Source organism: Bufo gargarizans, chromosome 4 (genome assembly GCF_014858855.1).
Source record: "Bufo gargarizans isolate SCDJY-AF-19 chromosome 4, ASM1485885v1, whole genome shotgun sequence".
Lineage (NCBI taxonomy): Eukaryota > Metazoa > Chordata > Amphibia > Anura > Bufonidae > Bufo > Bufo gargarizans.
The window spans coordinates 508,794,230-508,813,598 of NC_058083.1; the positions used below are offsets into that span (position 1 = coordinate 508,794,230).

The window sequence follows — 19,369 nt, forward strand, 5'->3', positions numbered from 1 at the left end:
GGTGATTACTATCTCCTTGGTGGCCCTATTTCAACTTCTCACTGTGTCATTCAATTACCCCTTAATTCCACAGTTTTCTTCCCTGTGGTAAGAGGTTCCCTTTGAGCTGCAGGAGATTAACCCTTTAGGGGGGAGAGCTCTGGTTACTGACACTTTTGGGGCGCTATTGTTACTGGCTAGTGAGGGCAGGCGGGATTAGCCTCAGGGTGAGGGCAGTGGCGGCCATCTTAACTGAATAGTGAGATTGCAGTTTTATGCAGACTGGTTGCTAAGGGCTGAATCTTATTAAATATGGGGTAAGTCAGTCTAATAGTAACTGATTCCGGAATATCATGTTATTAGTAACTACATATATGAAAGTTGAAATTCGGGTCTAAATGTGACCGTTATCCTTTAATGCAGTTTTGAATATGTAACTGATGAATCTTGTGGCAGATGTCGGAGGCCAAGGAAGGGCTGGGCATGTTGGATTTCAAGGGAGATATGCTTCTGCCGGGGGTCTCGGGCAGTTGCTTATTCCTTTCTCCCTACTGGAAACACATGCATGCTTGGCAGAGCTGAGTGTGCATGTGTACTGAGGGGGTCAGAAGGAATAGCTGCCGGCCTAACAAGTGTTCAGACAAGAGCTAATGAAGATGCGTAGCCACCAGGACTCACAGACCACCAATATCACATCGCTGGGGGTCTGATTCCCCTCAACCTTGATGATCAGCTGCTACCTTGTGCTCCATCCACTGTGTAGTGGAAGGAGCTGACCGCAGCAGTGTCGCTCCCTCTGAAATGAATGGGAGCAGTGCTGCATTCACCAGCTCCAACTGCTACGCAATGGACGGAACTGTGTAGTTCTGGTGCCAGAGCAGTTTACAAGCTAATCACTGACCCCCGCTGATCTGATATTGATGGTCTATCTATATCAAAACCCTGGACAATCAGATTTGCAGCTTGCGTCTTTGGTTGGGAGCAGGATGTGTCTGTCAGCACAGTGTTGACTGATTCCAAGTAGCAACCAAATGAATTATGAATACAATTCCAGATGTGAATGAGGATCAGGACAAAATAAAGGAGACGTATATGAATAGTTACGTGAAAGTAATAATCCGATGTTCCAGCAGCTACAATACTGACCCCTACACCCTAAACATATTTCTTATTTGTCTTTGATTTTCTTGATCTTTTTTTTTTTGATCTTCGATTTGTAAAAATTGACAGAAATAATACAAGAGGATTGAACACAGACAGATACAATCTTAATATTAATACAAGCATTCCTTCTATAAGGTTCGCTGAAAAACCAGGAAGGGAATAGAATATATTCTGGATAAAACACACAATACCAATATAGACGCCCCATGTGTAGCAAAACTGTCAGGAGACCTCCTTCCTCCTTGTGATCCTGGCAGCCCGTACAGGTGACGGGTTCCACCTAAGGGAAGGCATTCTGAGCATTTTCCTAACGCAATGGAATCAACGAGGAGGATTGTATCGTCCTCAGCAAGCAGAATGATTCACAGAATACAGGCTGCAATTTAAACAGTGCTTGCGGTCCTCTGGTGCCACCTGCAGGCACCTGCGTTTCCTGCAGGCTTGTTATAGGGATTACTCCTGCTTGTATGGAGCGCTTTCAATTATACCTTACAGGAAAATTGTCCTGATTTGCCATTTTAAGTGACTGTAACCTGGCGCTTTCATTTAAAGCTGAGCAGGTATATACAGATGTACATTAAAAGTAGATATAACGTGTGTATGTGTGTATATATATATATATATATATATATATATATACATACATACATACATACATACACATACACTGTATATAGTAAAAACAATATAAGGCCATTTAAAACACTGCAACAAATCAGATATCAGGATTCACTGGTCCAGCTTTCCTTACCATGGACCAAGTCATCTGAATACTGTACATCCATTCTGTTTAACAGAACTAAATACCTTTTTTTTTTTAAACTTAGCCAAAAAAAATATACAGAAAGGAAGAGCTCTATTTACAAAGAGAATAGGACTGGGTTTGGTCGAATTTCGGGTACCATTGCTTTGGAAATTCTGAAGGAAAACTGGATAAACTGTACAAAGATATTCTGATCTGCAGTGGAAAAAAAATCAAGCGTATTCAGCACCGTTACTAGGTTCTAAGGCAGGGATGGCCAACCTGCGGCTCTCCAGCTGTTGCAAAACTATAACTCCCAGCATGCCTAGACTGCCTACAGCTATCAGCCTACAGCAGGGCATGGTGGGAGTTGTAGTTTTACAACAGCTGGAGAGCCGCAGGTTGGCCAGCCCTGTTCTAAGGTCACATTTTAAGGGCTTCTTCATAAAAGGACAACAGATTTAAAAGAAAACTCCAGATAACCAGATACACTGTGATATGCTTAACGCACGGTCTGAGAGGGGGGAGCATGACACATGAAACTCTGCGTTGTGATCCTCGGCCTCAGGCCCAGGACTAAGCTTAACAGTGTCTGAAGAGCTTCCCATTCCCACACACAAGGCTAGCTCCAGTAGTATGAGGACCATTGGGTGGGCCCACCACCTACCGTGGCCTCAGATTTTGTCAAGCATAAAGCATGCTTGCACACATGTCATAACCTGCCACCCTGGTCACATAAAGCCCTGGCATCTATCTGCATTATACTAAGGAATTGATGCAAGAGCAAAGGGTCACTCGCTGCATACATACAAGGGTGGCCTCATGCATTGAGCTGGACGTAGGTAATAGGTTACCCTGCAACAATACTTTATGGGTAGACAACTGCGCTAGCCAAGTATTTAACTTTTACTTATTTATGTCATCTTGGACTGAGTTTAAGCTCCTTCCATCTAACAGGCGGTCCTTCAAGAGCATGGTCATCGCACCCGACAAGGCCCTTCTCTTCTACAATTCCCAGGATGCTATATTCTACGAGTCTGTACCCCCATAGAGAAACAAAAAAAGTTGAATAGTTCAATTAGACATATCTAAGAGAGACCAGGTCATGTATCTTCGGCCAGGGCGTAAAAGTCTCCAAAGGTGGAGAAGAATGTTGATATTACCAAAGGTCTTGATCCTATGGCTCAAAGACTAGTTATCAAAGTTTGGTTGAAAAAAAAAAAAAAGGCTTCCTCTGCTAGGTGTATATCTGAGGTGTAGGAATGTCTTTGTGTTGCTCTAATCTAGGATTTAAACGGCATTAAAAATTCCTCAGGTTGAAAGTACAAGAAAAGGCAGTATAGATATGTTGGCATTGAACAATGTGAGATCCGTAATGCACAGGGTGGCAGTCACTGCTGGCAGATCAAGAGCCCGTGTTGACATTTGTTAGTCTTGAAGTTCTTCCCGTTGCAGAAAAAAAAAAAATATACAGTTTCTTATAAAGAATATTGACTGAAGACATTAAAAAATACGCAAAATTCCTTTCCAAACCCAAGACCTTAGGAGATGTCTTCCAGGGATTTGATTACATCAGCTAAAACCAAGTCCGAGTCCCTTTGGTCTCTGGAGGGCTCTTATAGGCTCAGAAATTCCCTTTCCATCAGGACCAAGTCCTGTGCCGGGTGTCCAACCCATACTCTGGAGCATTCGGTTTCCGATATTATTATCTGGGATAGGCTGTGCATTTTCACCTATAAAACCTGAAAAGATAAAAAGGGATGATTAAACAAAACACAAAAAAAAAAAATAGAGTGAACATTACAAGAAGCAAAGAAGATGGAAACAAACAGACCAACCAAATGTCAATCGTAATGAAATAATAGCTTCTAACAACGATAACAATCAGAGGTGCCATTAGGTAGACTCAACGGTTAACTTAGCAAAATTGATATTTTCCACAAGTAGGAACCTCTAGTGCCACTAATAGGTAGCTACCTGTAAGTCACTGTCCGATGTTAATCTCCGGCTATGGGCCTTCTTCCATAGTTTCTGGATTAGGCAACATGAAGGTTTGTCTAAAAGGCTCAAAAAAAGACTCACCTTACCGAGCCCCTATCACCCCTTCTTGCTTTCCAAAGCATCCCGGTCTTCTTCCGGTCTTTCCATCCTGGCTCCTCTTGACACACAGGAATTGATCCCTCAGATAAATACTGGACGTACAGATGATCCACTTCAGTTAGTAATTGACTGATCGGTTATTGCCTGTGTGTCGAATGGAACCAGAGAGACTGGCAGAGGACCGGAAAGCATTGGCAAGGGGGTGGCAGTAAGTAATCAATAAGCCCAGGACGGCTTCTTGAATTATTAAGACTTGATCACTAGACAGGCCCGATATTAATGAGATCATTAAGATGTAGCCATAAGTTGTTGGGTTAGCATCTGCCCCTATTTAAAGGGCTTCAGGGAAGGCAACCCCTTTCTACATGGAAGCCAACTCTAACCCCTAGTGATCTGCCATTACTAATGGAGTAAGTTACATCTGCCAGAAATGTACCAGTAATTTTACGGTGACTGCAGCAGGGGAATTGCAGTATTAGACAGTGTCCATTCGAATGACAGCCTGGGTCCGACGCATAAAGTAATAGGAACTCCACCTCTATGAGGTCTTAAATGGGTTGCCTAGGATTAGATAAACATGGCTGCTTGCTTCCAGAAACTGCGCCACTCCTGTGCACAGCTTGTGTGCGGTAACGCTGCCCAGTTGCACTGAATTAAGTGGAGCTCTGCTGCAATACCACATAAAACGAATGGACTGATGGGGTGCCGTTTCCAGAACTATGGGTCATATTTGTCTAAGGAAAAAAAGATGTCAAGCATGGTAATGAAAATAGAATCTTCACTAGTATTTAGCTTCATGTAAAAATACATCTCCACATGGAAAGCTCTAACGTAACCAACACGTTTCGATCTAACAGATTTTACCATGACTAAGATCTGTTAGATCGAAACGCATTGGTTGCGTTACCGCTTACCATGTGGATATGTAATTTTACATGAAGTTAAATAGAGACTGAAGATTTTATTTTCATCTCGGTGCTGAACATCTTTTTCCTTTTTCTCCTGGATAGGTTACAGACTGGACTGGGTCCTTGCACGAGAGGCGATATGCCGTAGTGCTGGCTTGATTCCTGATTTAGGTTATATTTTTCCAAACCTGGAACCTCCTTCAATGAGACAACTCGTAATCCTTTCAATGGAGGGGGGGGGGGGGGGGGGGGAAGGGAAATTTGCCAGGCTCGGACTGACTTGGCACATCACTTGGAAGAGAACAGTGCTGTGTCGGAAAAGAGAAGGAGTTGTGGCACTCCATCAAGCATTGTGACCTCTTCATTCTCAAAGTTGGTCGGTGTCACAGTGGTCAGAAGCCCATATTCTAAAAATGTCCCTTATCAAACGCAATGGTGGCATATTAGCAAGTGCATGCCACCAAAGATGGTCAGGGCTTGAGGTTTTACGGAAACCCACCGGAGTGGTCCAAGGCCTCTCAGTCAATGAAATGGGCCACTGAGGACTCATGGGGTGAAAGATTTATTTATTTTTTGCTTTCTTCTACAGAGTACAAGAGTAGTAAGCTATTGTCTTGGATGTTAACGAAGTCCACCTTACAGAAGCACTTGTTCCTGGGCAAACACTTCCTCTACAGTAGAAAACTGCTTCCTGCGCTTGCAAAATTGCCTTCTTCTCACAAGGTCTCCCTCTTTTTCTTGCTTTGTATACGACGCTTGATGCACTATGTGATAAGGCAAATAAAACAAACTGAGAGGGTCTGTAAGCTGAATGCACGGGGTCTAGGTTTGTTAAAAATCCCTTCGAATGGCTCAAACCCGCAGAACGTCAGGGGCCTCGTTGTCTGCTTGAGAAATAGAGCTTAGTTAAAAAATGATAAATGTCTTGTAGCCCCTGTTTAAGATGGTGTTTATGACAGCATTAAAGGCTAGTTTACATGAAAATGAGAGATCATTCATTTCTGCTCAACAGCTGTCAAGACAGGTAGACTCTATTTAAGCGGCGCTCTGGCATTCTGCGCCATACCCTCGACTTTACCGGGATTGCTATGAATTAATTCAATTCCATCTGTAATCTAAAATCAGATCAGAGGTCTAACGCTGCTAGAGGGTAAACATCTGTTTAATCATTTTTTAAGACAACAGCTTGCAAATATGCTGATTTCAAACGTTGCTTAATGCTCAAAGAGCGCTGGCTTTTTATATATGTGCCATATATGTAGTGAGAAGACTAAGGAATGGCTGCTGATATTAACCCAGGTTAACAAGGGGGCGAGATGGGGGGTCAATCTTGCAGGCAGCACAACCTTTGTCTCATGCGTATTATCAGATTTGGATGCTTTATTCAATGTAATCTGAATACGACGCTAATGACACGGATATGTTACTATATGTTATTCATTATACCGTCCATGTTTGGCAATACGCAGCACTGCCTGTTAGTGGCTGTATTATGGTGGCATTTTGCCCATAAATGTTAGACTACTTTCACTCTTGCGGCTGCAGGGCCTGGCAGGCTGTTCCGGCAGGGGAACAACCTGCCGGATCTGTGCTAACGCTAGCCCACCGTGCTGCCAGAAGTCCGCTTCGGCCACATTCACTATAATGGGGGTGGGCCGGAGGTCCAGCCGCAGCACGGCAAACATGACGAGAGGCGACCAGACAAAAACTACAGCGTGCTGCGGTTTTTGTCCGGCTTGTTTGACGTGCTGCGGCCGGACCTCCATTATAGTGAATGGGGCCGGTGCAGACTTTCGGCGGCACGGTGGGCTAGCGTTAGCACAGATCCGACAGGCTGTTCCCCCTGCTGCCGCAAGTGTGAAAGTAGCCTTATGGTTTCTTGACACATGGAGACATCATACATTTCACAGTTTACATGAGTATCACAGGAGGTCCACACGGGATGGATCTGTTGTGAATCTGATGGAAGTAGGCAACAGCAAAAATCTACAGATCTGCAATTCCACCCTCTGGTGGAAAAGTTGCAGCATAAATGTTCATGCCGTGGATTTAAAAGCTGCACCCAAGTTCAAGTCATGGGTGAATTCCATGGCAGAAATCTTCTGCAGCTGCGGATTACATTTTTTTTTAAATCTCATGCACCTTACTGTGGAAAATCTGCAGAGAATCGACCACACGTGGAGGTACCCAAAAGGGATATTTAAGTAACAAAAAATGTATCCCCTATACTCTATATTGATGGGGGTCTAAGCGCTGGAACACTCACCAATGAGGACGGGGATTCTGCCCCCCTCAGTAGTCAATGCTAGTGGTCAAGCACATGCACTGCTGCTCCATTCATGGGATAGCCAGGAACAGAAAACCCCTTTTTCCATGATTGTAGGGGTCCCAGTGATCAGACCCCAAACAATCTACCACTTGTTGTAACCTGAGTACTCCTTTAACGAATCTGACATCTGTATGTTGTATCGGGATTCTACTTCTATTTTACATCCGTACCTGTATTAGCAATAGGGGAAAAAGCAGAGATGAAGATATACAGAGACCCCCTCTAAATGGAAGTGGCGGTCCCCTGAGGAGTATCATCTTTGGATATAAAGGGTAAAGATGTGTATCTTCAGATGACTAGACAAATTAGATAAAAGTTGGCTAAAGCCACTGATTTGGCTCGGTTGAATACTCTCTCCTGATATTGAGAGAAAGAATGATTGCCCATGTTGGTCTTCAACATGCCGGATAATTTGTTCTCACAGGGGATAAGACACTGCCAGCGGAGTCTGACATGGACTTGTTCTCCTCTATCCACCGGGGTGGGGGGGGGGGGGGAACCCCCCAAAACAAACATGAGCTAAGCATGAATGTTTATGGTGAGGTCAGGAGGAGCACAGTTGGACAGCTTATCTGAAGTGTATGGCCAACTTTCCATCTTACATTTTAGATTCCCAAAAGCTGCCACCCATCTCGCTTCTCTTTTACTATAGAACAGGAGATGCCAACCTAACCTCCTCCAGTGTTATTCGTGAGCCAAGCTTGGTCTGGAATTTGGCACCTTATGATTTGACCTTGACTTTTCTGATTAGGAGGTCATATAAAAGATCTTGACCTGGGGGTCTTTCATCACAAAATAACATCCCTTTCCAGTGGGGTTGAGAGGAGGTCACTGGCAGAAACTTGAGGCCCTAATAAACTTTGCGGGTCAATGGTGTGGGAAACTCTATTCCTCGAGTAAGTGACATGCTCACTATTGGATTGTCTTACATGACAAAAGTCTGATCAACGTCCTACTGCCTATTGTCTCTCAATAGGTAGGGAAGTTCCAGAGCAGAATTAAGATTAAATATCTGTAGCACATTTTGGACTTTTATTCCAACATGCTGCCTTCAAATAATCTCATCAAATAATCTGGATTATTGAATGATTCCAAGAAAACTACAGTGATCAGCTATAGCATAAAAACCACTGACAGATGAAGTGAGTAAGGCTACTTTCACACTGGCGTTTTGGCTTTCCATTTGTGAGATCCGTTCAGGGCTCTCACAAGCGTCCAAAACGGATCAGTTTTGCCCTAATGTTTTCTGAATGGAAAAGGATCCGCTCAGAATGCATCAGTTTGCCTCCGATCAGTCACCGCTCTGGAGGCGGACACCAAAACGCTGCCTGTAGAACAAGTTGCTGAGAATGTTTCTTCTAGCCATCATAGAAAGGTGTCAGAACACAAAGTGCGTCGTAAATTGCTATGTATAGAGCTGTGTAGCCACTGCCTGGTAAGATTGCCATTGCCGACCCCTGTCCACTGCCAAAGGCTCTTATAATAGGCAAATTAGTGTCAGAAATGGGCCATAAACCAGTGGAAGAAGGTGAACTGGTTTGATAAATCACAATTTCTTCAAAAGCTGGATGCGTGTGTCACTTCCCAGGATGCATCAGTGGAGGCATTGTGAAGCTTTGGATAATTTGCTGCTGGAAACCACAGGTCCTGGCACCTAGGTGGCACGTACCACCTACCTAAGCACTGCATGGACCAAAAACCATACACCTTCATGGCAGTGGCCTCTTTCAGCAGGATAATACCCTAGCCACACTGCAAAAATGGTTAAGTAATGGTCTGAGGAACAAGACAAAGACTGTGGTGATGATTTGGCTCCAAATTCCCAAGATCTAGTTCCGATCCACCATCTGTGGGAAGTGCTGGTAAACAAGTCGAATCCATGGAGCCAGCACCCGGCAACTTTCAGGATCTTCTGCTAATGCCTTAGTTCAAAATACCACAGGACGCCTTCAGAAGTCTTGTAGAATCTATGGCTCGACGGGTCAGAGCTTCTTTGGTGACACAAGGAGGGTCTACACATTAAGAGGCAGGTGGTTTGTACTGATGATGAGTGCATATATAAAACTCACTGGTAAGGGTAGAGAATCTCCAAGAAGGCAGTCCAGAATTTTTTTTTTTACACATGGTCTTCTGCTGTATTTCTATTTATTTTTTTATTTTATTTTTTTTTTTACATTTTAAAAAAATTGTTACTCCCAGCTTTTACATTATACTGATGTTCTATGCTGGAGACGGATTATCTGAATTACTGGACCTAAGGGTTTTGGTCTTGAACAAATTTGTCAGTAAGGTCAATGACCATTAATACAGGAGCAGAAGATGACTGGACTGAACATGCCAATATGCCTTAAAAAATAACAGATGGAGCTAAGATTTGTAATCCGGGGTTTGGCACCTAAAATGAGAGCCGACATGTGGGAGATTAGGACAATCATTTAGGCTGCAAGAAAAAAAAAAAAAAGGAAACCATAGGCAGAGGGCACTAATGTCACATTGGCATGGATATTTTCTGCATGCTCGAGGCGATAACTGTAGCGTACAAGTCACTGTGTTGTTCATAGCTTTGTGTAAAAAGGATTCTGAGGCAGGGGGTAGACAATAGGAACCGTCATAGACACCATCAGAGAACATCCGGAACAGTGGGGCACCTCCTTTGAGGAAACTGGTGGCGTTTTTCGAAAATTCTATATTTTATTTTAGTTCCAAGAACTATAAAAATTTGGTAATATTTGAAGGAAATGTGTCATCAGAAAATGACTTATTGTTTAAATCATGTTTTTAACATATTTTTGAAGAGTTTTTGATAATGTTATTTTTAATTCTCCATGTCCAATATCTACATTTAAGCAAAAACCATCAAATCCTGCAGTTCTCGCACTGGCCACTAATAATAATAGGTGCCACTCCTTGGTCTGTACAGATCGCTTTACTGCAGTTACCTGCTTATCTGTCACTCTAATCCTGCCTGTAATGATATCACCTCTGTGTATAGATAACTCAGGATTCACCATTCACAACAGGTGGTTGTCAAACCTTATCTATTCTTTCCTTGTACAATGACCTCTGCACAGGTCACAGAGCATGCCTAAAAGACTCTCCCGTAGAAGTCAATGATGTCCCCCCCAAACCATTGTGTCTATGGCTCATGCTGCTGCAGTAAAGCAACTTTCTTAATGCTGCGAAGAACAGCTCAGGCAAAATGGCCGCCACCCATAATCACATTCCGGAAATGGGATAAAAAATAAAAAAAATGTGTGTCACTTTGGGGGCGACACATTTCCTTTAAAAGGTTTTCTAATGGGGGTCCAAGCTCAGGATCCTCAACCTCTAAGCAGAGCAGTGGCGGTAACTGGAATTTGGCACCCCTTTCCATTTAGTTCCAGCCCAGTCACATATACCCCTGGTCCAGCAGCCCATCCTCTAGACTGGGCAGACCTGCAGCACCAGACCCAGATGTACCCCAGCGAAGAGACCAGTAAGCGTCAATGTCCACTCTTTCCAGACATATCTGAAAGAGCAGCCGCGTTCTGCTGAGGGGAACGTGCAAACTGTCAACAGGGAACTTGTTCTCCTCACTTTTTCCTTCTCCTGCACTCACTCTTCTGATGGAGGCGCTGTAAAACTTTATCAAAAAAACTAATGCAGAATCCACAGTTCATCCAGGACATAGTTAGAGGCCGCCACTGCAGCAGACATATGAGAAGCCACATAGTTTGCTTGCTTCCAGCATTGCACGGAGCTCCGAGGATGGTGATTTGTTTGCGTAATTGGCTCAAGAGATGAAAATCTTGTATCAGTCTCTCTTAGCCGCTAATCTATCCAGCTGACTGCGAGCCTAATTGGCAGCTTGTTTAGTAATTTGGCTCCTAAAGTGGTTCTATTGATGTTGGATAAGCAGCCAATAGGAGGGGAGGTAATACACGCTGATTCGCTTTTACACATTCAACTGGAGCCGGGATTCATTTATTTTGCAGTCTCGGCGCGGATGTATAGTAAAGTAAATACAGCTACAGGCTGCCGATATAATTATGGGATGCGAGTAAAATTGGGGGGAATGATCCCTGAGACAATGTGTCACACGGGCAGGCTGGGAGGTCTCTAGGACATCTCAAAGTAACGAGTGAATGGAACTAAAGCGTTGCAATTAGGGTGGCCAGACGTCCGGCTTCGGGGCTCCTGGTCCTCCGTTTTTTGACGCAAGGTTTGATGCCTGGGAGTCCTCAGTTTCTGTGGGTCGGCACGCTCAGGCAGCAGCATTGCATTGTCTGACTGAGGCCACCCCTCACGCTCGGTCAGCAACTGGAGCAGCCCGACATCCCGCCCTACGACTGGAGTGTGATGAGTCTGATGTAAGATAGTTACTCGCTGCTCGAGCAATCCAGAAGGGGAGTGAGTAGCTTGGCTCACCACACTCTGCCAGTTGCAGGGCAGTATGTCAATCTAGTGACTGACTGAGGGTGAGAGAAGCAGCAGCCGGGCCGTGGTTGGCAATGTGACGGGGGCTTTGAATATCACTGCCTGTCCCAAAAAAAAAAGCCTTTAGCTTTGATTACGGCACGCATTCGCTGTGGCATTGTTTCGATAAGCTTCTGCAATGTCACAAGATTTATTTCCATCCAGTGTTGCATTTATTTTTCACCAAGATCTTGCATTGATGATGGTAAAGTCTGACTGTTGCGCAAAGCCTTCTCCAGCACATCCCAAAGATTCTCAATGGGGTTAAGGTCTGGACTATGTGGTGGCCAATCCATGTGTGAAAATGATGTCTCATGCTCCCTGAACCACTCTTTCACAATTTGAGTCCGATGACTCCTGGCATTGTCATCTTGGAATATGCCCGTGCCATCAGGGAAGAAAAATTCCATTGATGGAATAACCTGGTCATTCAGTATGTTCAGGTAGTCGCTGACCTCATTCTTGGAGCACATACTGTTGCTGAACCTAGACCTGACCAACTGCAGCAACCCCAGATCATAGCACTGCCCCCACAGGCTTGTACAGTAGGCACTAGGCATGATGGGTGCATCACTTCATCTGCCTCTCTTCTTACCCTGATGCGCCCATCACTCTGGAACAGGGTAAATCTGGACTCATCAGACCACATGACCTTCTTCCATTGCTCCAGAGTCCAATCTTTATGCTCCCTAGCAAATTGAAGCCTTTTTTTCTGGTTTGCCTCACTGATTAGTGGTTTTCTTACGGCTACACAGCTGTTCAGTCCCAATCCCTTGAGTTCCCTTCACATTGTGCGTGTGGAAATGCTCTTACTTTCACTATTAAACATAGCCCTGAGTTCTACTGTTGTTTTTCTTCGATTTGATTTCACCAAACGTTTAAGTGATCGCCGATCACGATCATTCAGGATTTTTTCCCCGACACATTTATTCCTCGAATACGATGGGTCCCTACTATCCTTCCAGTTTTTAATAATGCGTTGGACAGTTCTTAACCCAATTTTAGTAGTTTCTGCAATCTCCTTAGATGTTTTCTCTGCTTTATGAATGCCAATGAATTGACCCTTCTCAAACAGACTAACATTTCCACGACCACGAGATGTGTCTTTCGACATGGTTGTTTAAGAAATGAGAAGCAACTCATTACACCAGTTGGGGTTAAATAACTTGTTGCCAGCTGAAAGATAAATCGCCCATGCAGTAATTATCCAATAGGAGGCTCATAACTATTTGTTTAGTTAAATCCAGGTGGCAACTTTTTTTTGGGACAGGCAGTGTAGTTGGCGCAGTTATGGGCGCTCTAAATGTTGCTAGCACTGGTTATGGGGGATATGACTGTGACTAGCAATGCTAAGAGGGGCTCTGACGGCAGCTGACAATGTTATGGAGGTTCTGACTGATTGGCAGTGCAATGGTGGCTGTACATGTGGCTGGCAATTTTCTGGTGGTTTTCCATGTGCCTGGCAATGTTTTGGGCGCTATGACTAAGGCGGCCGTCGTCCAGTTCTCATCGTCCAACGGAGCCAACTTCGTTGTGGACGGCTGCCAGAGGGCCTCTGATGATGGATATAACATAAGGGTGTTCTATACGACGATGGATATGACATAAGGGTGTTCTATACGACGATGGATATGACATAAGGGTGTTCTATACGACGATGGATATGACATAAGGGTGTTCTATACGACGATGGATATTACATAAGGGTGTTCTATACGACGATGGATATTACATAAGGGTGTTCTATACGACGATGGATATGACATAAGCGTGTTCTACACGACGATGGATATTACATAAGGGTGTTCTATACGACGATGGATATGACATAAGGGTGTTCTATACGACGATGGATATGACATAAGGGTGTTCTATACGACGATGGATATGACATAAGGGTGTTCTATACGACGATGGATATGACATAAGGGTGTTCTATATGACGATGGATATTACATAAGGGTGTTCTATACGACGATGGATATGACATAAGGGTGTTCTACACGACGATGGATACGATGATGACATAAGGGTGTTCTATACGACGATGGATATGACATAAGGGTGTTCTATAAGACGATGGATATGACATAAGGGTGTTCTATACGACGATGGATATGACATAAGGGTGTTCTACACGACGATGGATATGACATAAGGGTGTTACGACGATGGATATGACATAAGGGTGTTCTATACGACGATGGATATGACATAAGGGTGTTCTATACGACGATGGATATGACATAAGGGTGTTCTATACGACGATGGATATTACATAAGAGTGTTCTATACAACGATGGATATTACATAAGGGTGTTCTATACGACGATGGATATTACATAAGGGTGTTCTATATGACGATGGATATTACATAAGGGTGTTCTATATGACGATGGATATTACATAAGGGTGTTCTATATGACGATGGATATTACATTAGAGTGTTCTATACGATATTTACATTGTAGTATCTTCCTTTTCGGGGTTATCTGAAGGGGCCACTCTAGTTGCAATCAAGGGCAGGAGTGATGAAAATTGACCCACAAGGGGATGTTTTATTCCCCTTCCCCCCTTTCTTGGTAACCAAAGAGTAAAGGGAACGGTTTCCGCATCGCTCTACATTTCACCCTTACAGTCCTCCACTGCGCCAGTGATGTCACGGGACCTGTAAAGAATGTGACTTTGACTCAAGGCTGAAACTATAAATTTAGAAATCAATAAGCGGCTCTATCAATATTCATTTTACTTTTTCAATAGAAAATACAGAGGTGAAAGAGCAGTAAATAAGCGCCAGAGCTGAAATAAATTGGGTGTTCTTGTCACAATTAATAAATGTTTATCCAATAACATAGACCGACTCCTCCGATAGAAACGCGCAAGCCCGGCTCTGCTCAGTAATTGGGTTTGTAAATATTTATCACAAATACATGACGGTTACAAGCGCTGGGCCCGATACAGCGCAGCGTCCTGTAAAAGGAACAGGGACTATACGTTACGTTATTCTGTGATTAACCCTACGATAACCAGCTGGAACTCAGACGAATAACTTTTTCACAGCAAAAAGTACACCCTGAGCACCTGACGCATGAGCAGGGTTACGAAATTTTTGACTACGGGAAATCTTTCTAGTAACAGAAACATAACAATAACCATTATATGTTAATCTTCTCCAGGATTTTTTTTAAATGTCCTTCTTCCCCAGTGGGCTCAGTGAATAGAGCTGTACTTACCTGTGCCTGGCAGTTGTTGTCACCTGACTTCCCGTCCCCCACATGTCAACTTCCTGCACAGATGGGGGTCACATGCGCCAATGACTGGCATGAGCGCTGGCTTGCCCCCAAGCGACCGGTAACCTTACAGCAATGAGCCGCTTAGGAACACATCACTGCTGAGACCAGTCATTGCTGATGGGAAGCAGGAAAGTATAGGTCTATTCGAAAAGTTCAAAGGGGAGGACATAAAAAAAATAATCCTGGGCAAATAAAATTGCACACACTACATGCTCATAACTGCTGAAGAGTGATGGGGGTGATGCTGCTATCCTTAAGAACTGAGCAGTTAGGTTCCAAAACACGCCCCTTCATCCTGGGTGTAGACCTCCATGCACAATGCACCCCAGGGAGAACTCCTTGATGCACTGTGCAACCCGTGGAGTACAACTAACTGCACAGTGCATGCCCAATATGTGCCAAGGAAGTATACCCTGCTGCACAGTCTATGCTCGCTGCACGCCCCAGGAATACACCTTGCGGCACAGTACTTGCCAAGGAAGTAAAACACCTTGCACAGTGTGTGCCCAGGGGGTACAAAGTAACACATACACGAGGCTGATAGCAACATAGCAATCAAGCCTCAATGGACGGATGTGGACAGCATGACTCTCTTGTACAGCAGCACCTCCCCCATGACTCTATTGTACAGCAGCACCTCCCCCATGACTCTATTGTACAGCAGCACCTCTCCCATGACTCTATTGTACAGCAGCACCTCCCCCATGACTCTATTGTACAGCAGCACCTCCCCCATGACTCTATTGTACAGCAGCACCTCCCCCATGACTCTATTGTACAGCAGCACCTCCCCCATGACTATTGTACAGCAGCACTTCCCCCATGACTCTATTGTACAGCAGCACCTCCCCCATGACTCTTTTGTACAGCAGCACCTCCCCCATGACTCTTTTGTACAGCAGCACCTCCCCCATGACTCTTTTGTACAGCAGCACCTCCCCATGACTCTTTTGTACAGCAGCACCTCCCCCATGACTCTTTTGTACAGCAGCACCTCCCCCATGACTCTTTTGTACAGCAGCACCTCCCCCATGACTCTTTTGTACAGCAGCACCTCCCCCATGACTCTTTTGTACAGCAGCACCTCCCCCATGACTCTTTGTATTGTACAGCAGCACCTCCCCCATGACTCTTTTGTACAGCAGCACCTCCCCCATGACTCTTTTGTACAGCAGCACCTCCCCCATGACTCTTTGTACAGCAGCACCTCCCCCATGACTCTTTTGTACAGCAGCACCTCCCCCATGACTCTTTTGTACAGCAGCACCTCCCCCATGACTCTTTTGTACAGCAGCACCTCCCCCATGACTCTTTTGTACAGCAGCACCTCCCCCCATGACTCTTCAATGGTTATTAGAACACAATAAATGACATTTTAGAAATGCATTTTATACTTAAAGTAATGCAGCAATGGCGAGTTTATACAGGGGCCTCTTCATAAATCTATTAATTTCGGTATAACACCATGCTGACAGGTTCCCTTTAAGTATACGATTCAGATAAAAGGTGAACAAAAATGTAAAATAGCTGTGGAAACTCCTGCCCTTACTATGGAGCATGGCATCTAACAGTCCCTTGTTCTGTGTGCCAGTCACTAGTTCCTGAACCACTGGGCCGACAAGACAGGCAGCAAGAAATGCCACATAACCTTACACTTCCACCTATTTCAGGCCAGCGGTCCCCCGTTCTCCTCTGTGTAGCCCCTTTGAGCCGCAGAAAATATATCTTACTAAGGCTACTTTCACACTCGCGTTTGGTGCGGATCAGTCATGGATCTGCACAGACGGATCCGTTCAGATAATACAACCATCTGCATCTGTTCAGAACGGATCCATTTGTATTATCTTTAACTTGGCGAAGACGGATCCGTCTTGACCACCATTGAAAGTCAATGGAGGACGGATCGGTTTTCTATTGTGCCAGATTGTGCCATAGAAAAAGGATCCGTCCACATTGACTTACATTGTGTGTCAGAAGGGATCTATTTGTATTATCTTTAACTTGGCGAAGACGGATCCGTCTTGAACACCATTGAAAACGGATTCGTGCACATTGAACTTACATCGAGTGTCAGGACGGATCCGCTCAGTTTCGTCAGACGGCAGCGTTTTGGTGTCCGCCTCCAAAGCGGAATGGAGACGGAACTGATGCATTCTGAGCGGATCCTTTTCCATTTAGAATGCAAACTGATCCGTTTTGGACCGCTTGTGAGAGCCCTGAACGGATCGCACAAACTGAAAGCCAAAACGCCAGTGTGAAAGTAGCCTAACTAGTATATGAAGCATTTGATGGAGACTTACTTTTAGCTTTCATCTTGACAGGCATCAAAAGGCTTTTGCAATGCAGAAGACTGTACGGCGCGGCGCACACAACGGTGCGCGGAGTCTTAAAAAGTCAATTTAGTAAGTGTTGCGGAGAACCTCTTAACTCTTTGGAGAATACCCTGATTAACTTATGCACGGTGTCTCACAAACATTAGCTGATTGCTTTCCCTTGCTCTTAATAGACTGGTTTTATAGCTTGCGCTGAGTGCAGCGCTGAAGCCGCTCCGGCAGGATGTCCTATGTCGCCATGTGAAGGTTTTATGGGAGAGGCCGGCTCCCAGCAACAACCCCTTCCTTAGGGTTTTTTTTATTTTTTATTCACGCTGATCAAATTAAAATGTACCTGTCGCCTTGACAACGTCGAGCGGTCATTTATCAGTTCGCTAGGCATGTACATTGCCGAGACGCTGGAAAGTGATCTCAACCTTAAGACATTCCTCAAGTTTCCCCTAGTGGTCAAATTAATAGGAAAAGGAATATCCTTAGGGGCAGAGACTTTGCAGCGACAGCTTGGATCTTATCTGTGACGGCAGCCATCCATACATGCAAATCGTTGTATTTACAAAAAAAATTAATAAAAAATTACTAAATAATATTTATTTTTTATTTTATCAGATCCAATTATTTCCCATAGTTCTCTATAAGAAAATGATGGCATGGCACAAGGAGATTTGAAACTTAAAGGGGACCTCTCCCGACATGTCTGTTTTATTACTTGCATTCCCCGTGGAATAAGGATTCTGGAGCATGTCTTCTTATAACTGTAGGCTGTTCCATTCCTCTAGTATACCTGCTAAACGTTTATGAATAAGGGTCCAGCTGGGTGTTACCAGTTGGGGGGGGGGGGGAGGGTGTCCCCGCACAGTCTGACATTGACAGTGTTGATGGGACAATGTCAGACTGGGCACGGACACACCCCTAACTGGTAACACCCAGGTGTATTTTAATCACAAATTTCTAGTGGGAATAATAGAGGAATGGTACAACATATGAGAATAGAGGCTCCAGAATTAAGATTTCACTGTGGGATACAATTATTTACTAAAACAGACCTGTCAGGAGAGGTGACAGGTCCTCTTTAAAGGGGACACGCGATTTGATAGCTGCCCAAATGCCAATCAGTAAAAAAAAATTAATGTTCATGCTGAATGCTGCCCTGATACCCGAATTCCAAGCCTCGTCTTGCGGTCCCGGCATCACCACTTTCACCTTTGGTGGCTGAACTTTGCTGAGCCTACTCACATAAGAGGAGCTACCTCCCTTCCTCTGTCAACCAATCGCATGCAGAGCTCCTTTCTATAGATTTAGGCAAGCGGGGGCTCTGCGGTGCAAGGTCATCTGGGCCAGTGGTGCCCCCTTCAGGAGAGACGAGTGATACACACTGTGCACAACTCTAAGGCCAACCCCTAGTAGATTTGTGGAAATTACCTGAGAACCTTGTGAGCTTGTTCTCATACACAGCAGCCGATCTGAAAAAAGCAGAGCTGCAGTGTAAAGCAGGAGGGGGGGGGAACGGTTCAAAGAAGCTGTAATCTCTGATCATAGTTATGCCCTAATGGTGCAGAACTAAAAATCTATGAATTGTGCATAAAATAAAGAGCGGGTAAGTGTTACCATGACTGTCAGATATAGAAAATGTACCTTTAAACATCCTATTGGGATATTCTGAACTTACTAAGGGTTGGGGGAGTGGGGGTTAATGACCTAATTTGGGCCTCTATTAATTAACTACAGTGAAAAGCAGTGACAAAAAGTTTCTCCTTTTCTCTGGAGGACCCGGCATGACCAAGCATTGTCTAGCCAGTCGACTGATGTCAAGGGTGCAATACTTAATGCAGGGAAATTAACCCTTTCAGGCCCGGGCCATTTTTCATATTGCGTTTTTGTTTTTCACTCCCCGCCTTCCCATAGTCCTAACTGTTTTATTTTTCCGTTCACGTAGCCTTATGAGGGCTTTTGAGGGACAAGTTGTACTTTCTAATGGCGCCATTTACGGTTGCATACCATGTAGTGGGAGGCGGAAAAAAAATTCCAGATGGGGTAGAATTGGGGAAAAAACTCAATTCTGATAAGTT

The 19,369-nt window shown here is 44.4% G+C and overlaps 1 protein-coding gene across 1 annotated transcript in view; it reads right to left on the reverse strand.

The window, feature by feature from the left end:
* Nucleotides 1-232: 232 nt before the first annotated feature.
* The window catches only part of GPATCH2 (G-patch domain containing 2), a 125,246-nt gene continuing 106,109 nt past the window's right edge, over nucleotides 233-19,369 (reverse strand). The window contains exon 10 of the mRNA XM_044288797.1: nucleotides 233-3,627. Within this exon, the coding sequence (XP_044144732.1) occupies nucleotides 3,458-3,627 (170 nt within the window). The 3' untranslated portion in view covers nucleotides 233-3,457. The remainder of the gene's footprint in view (nucleotides 3,628-19,369) is intronic.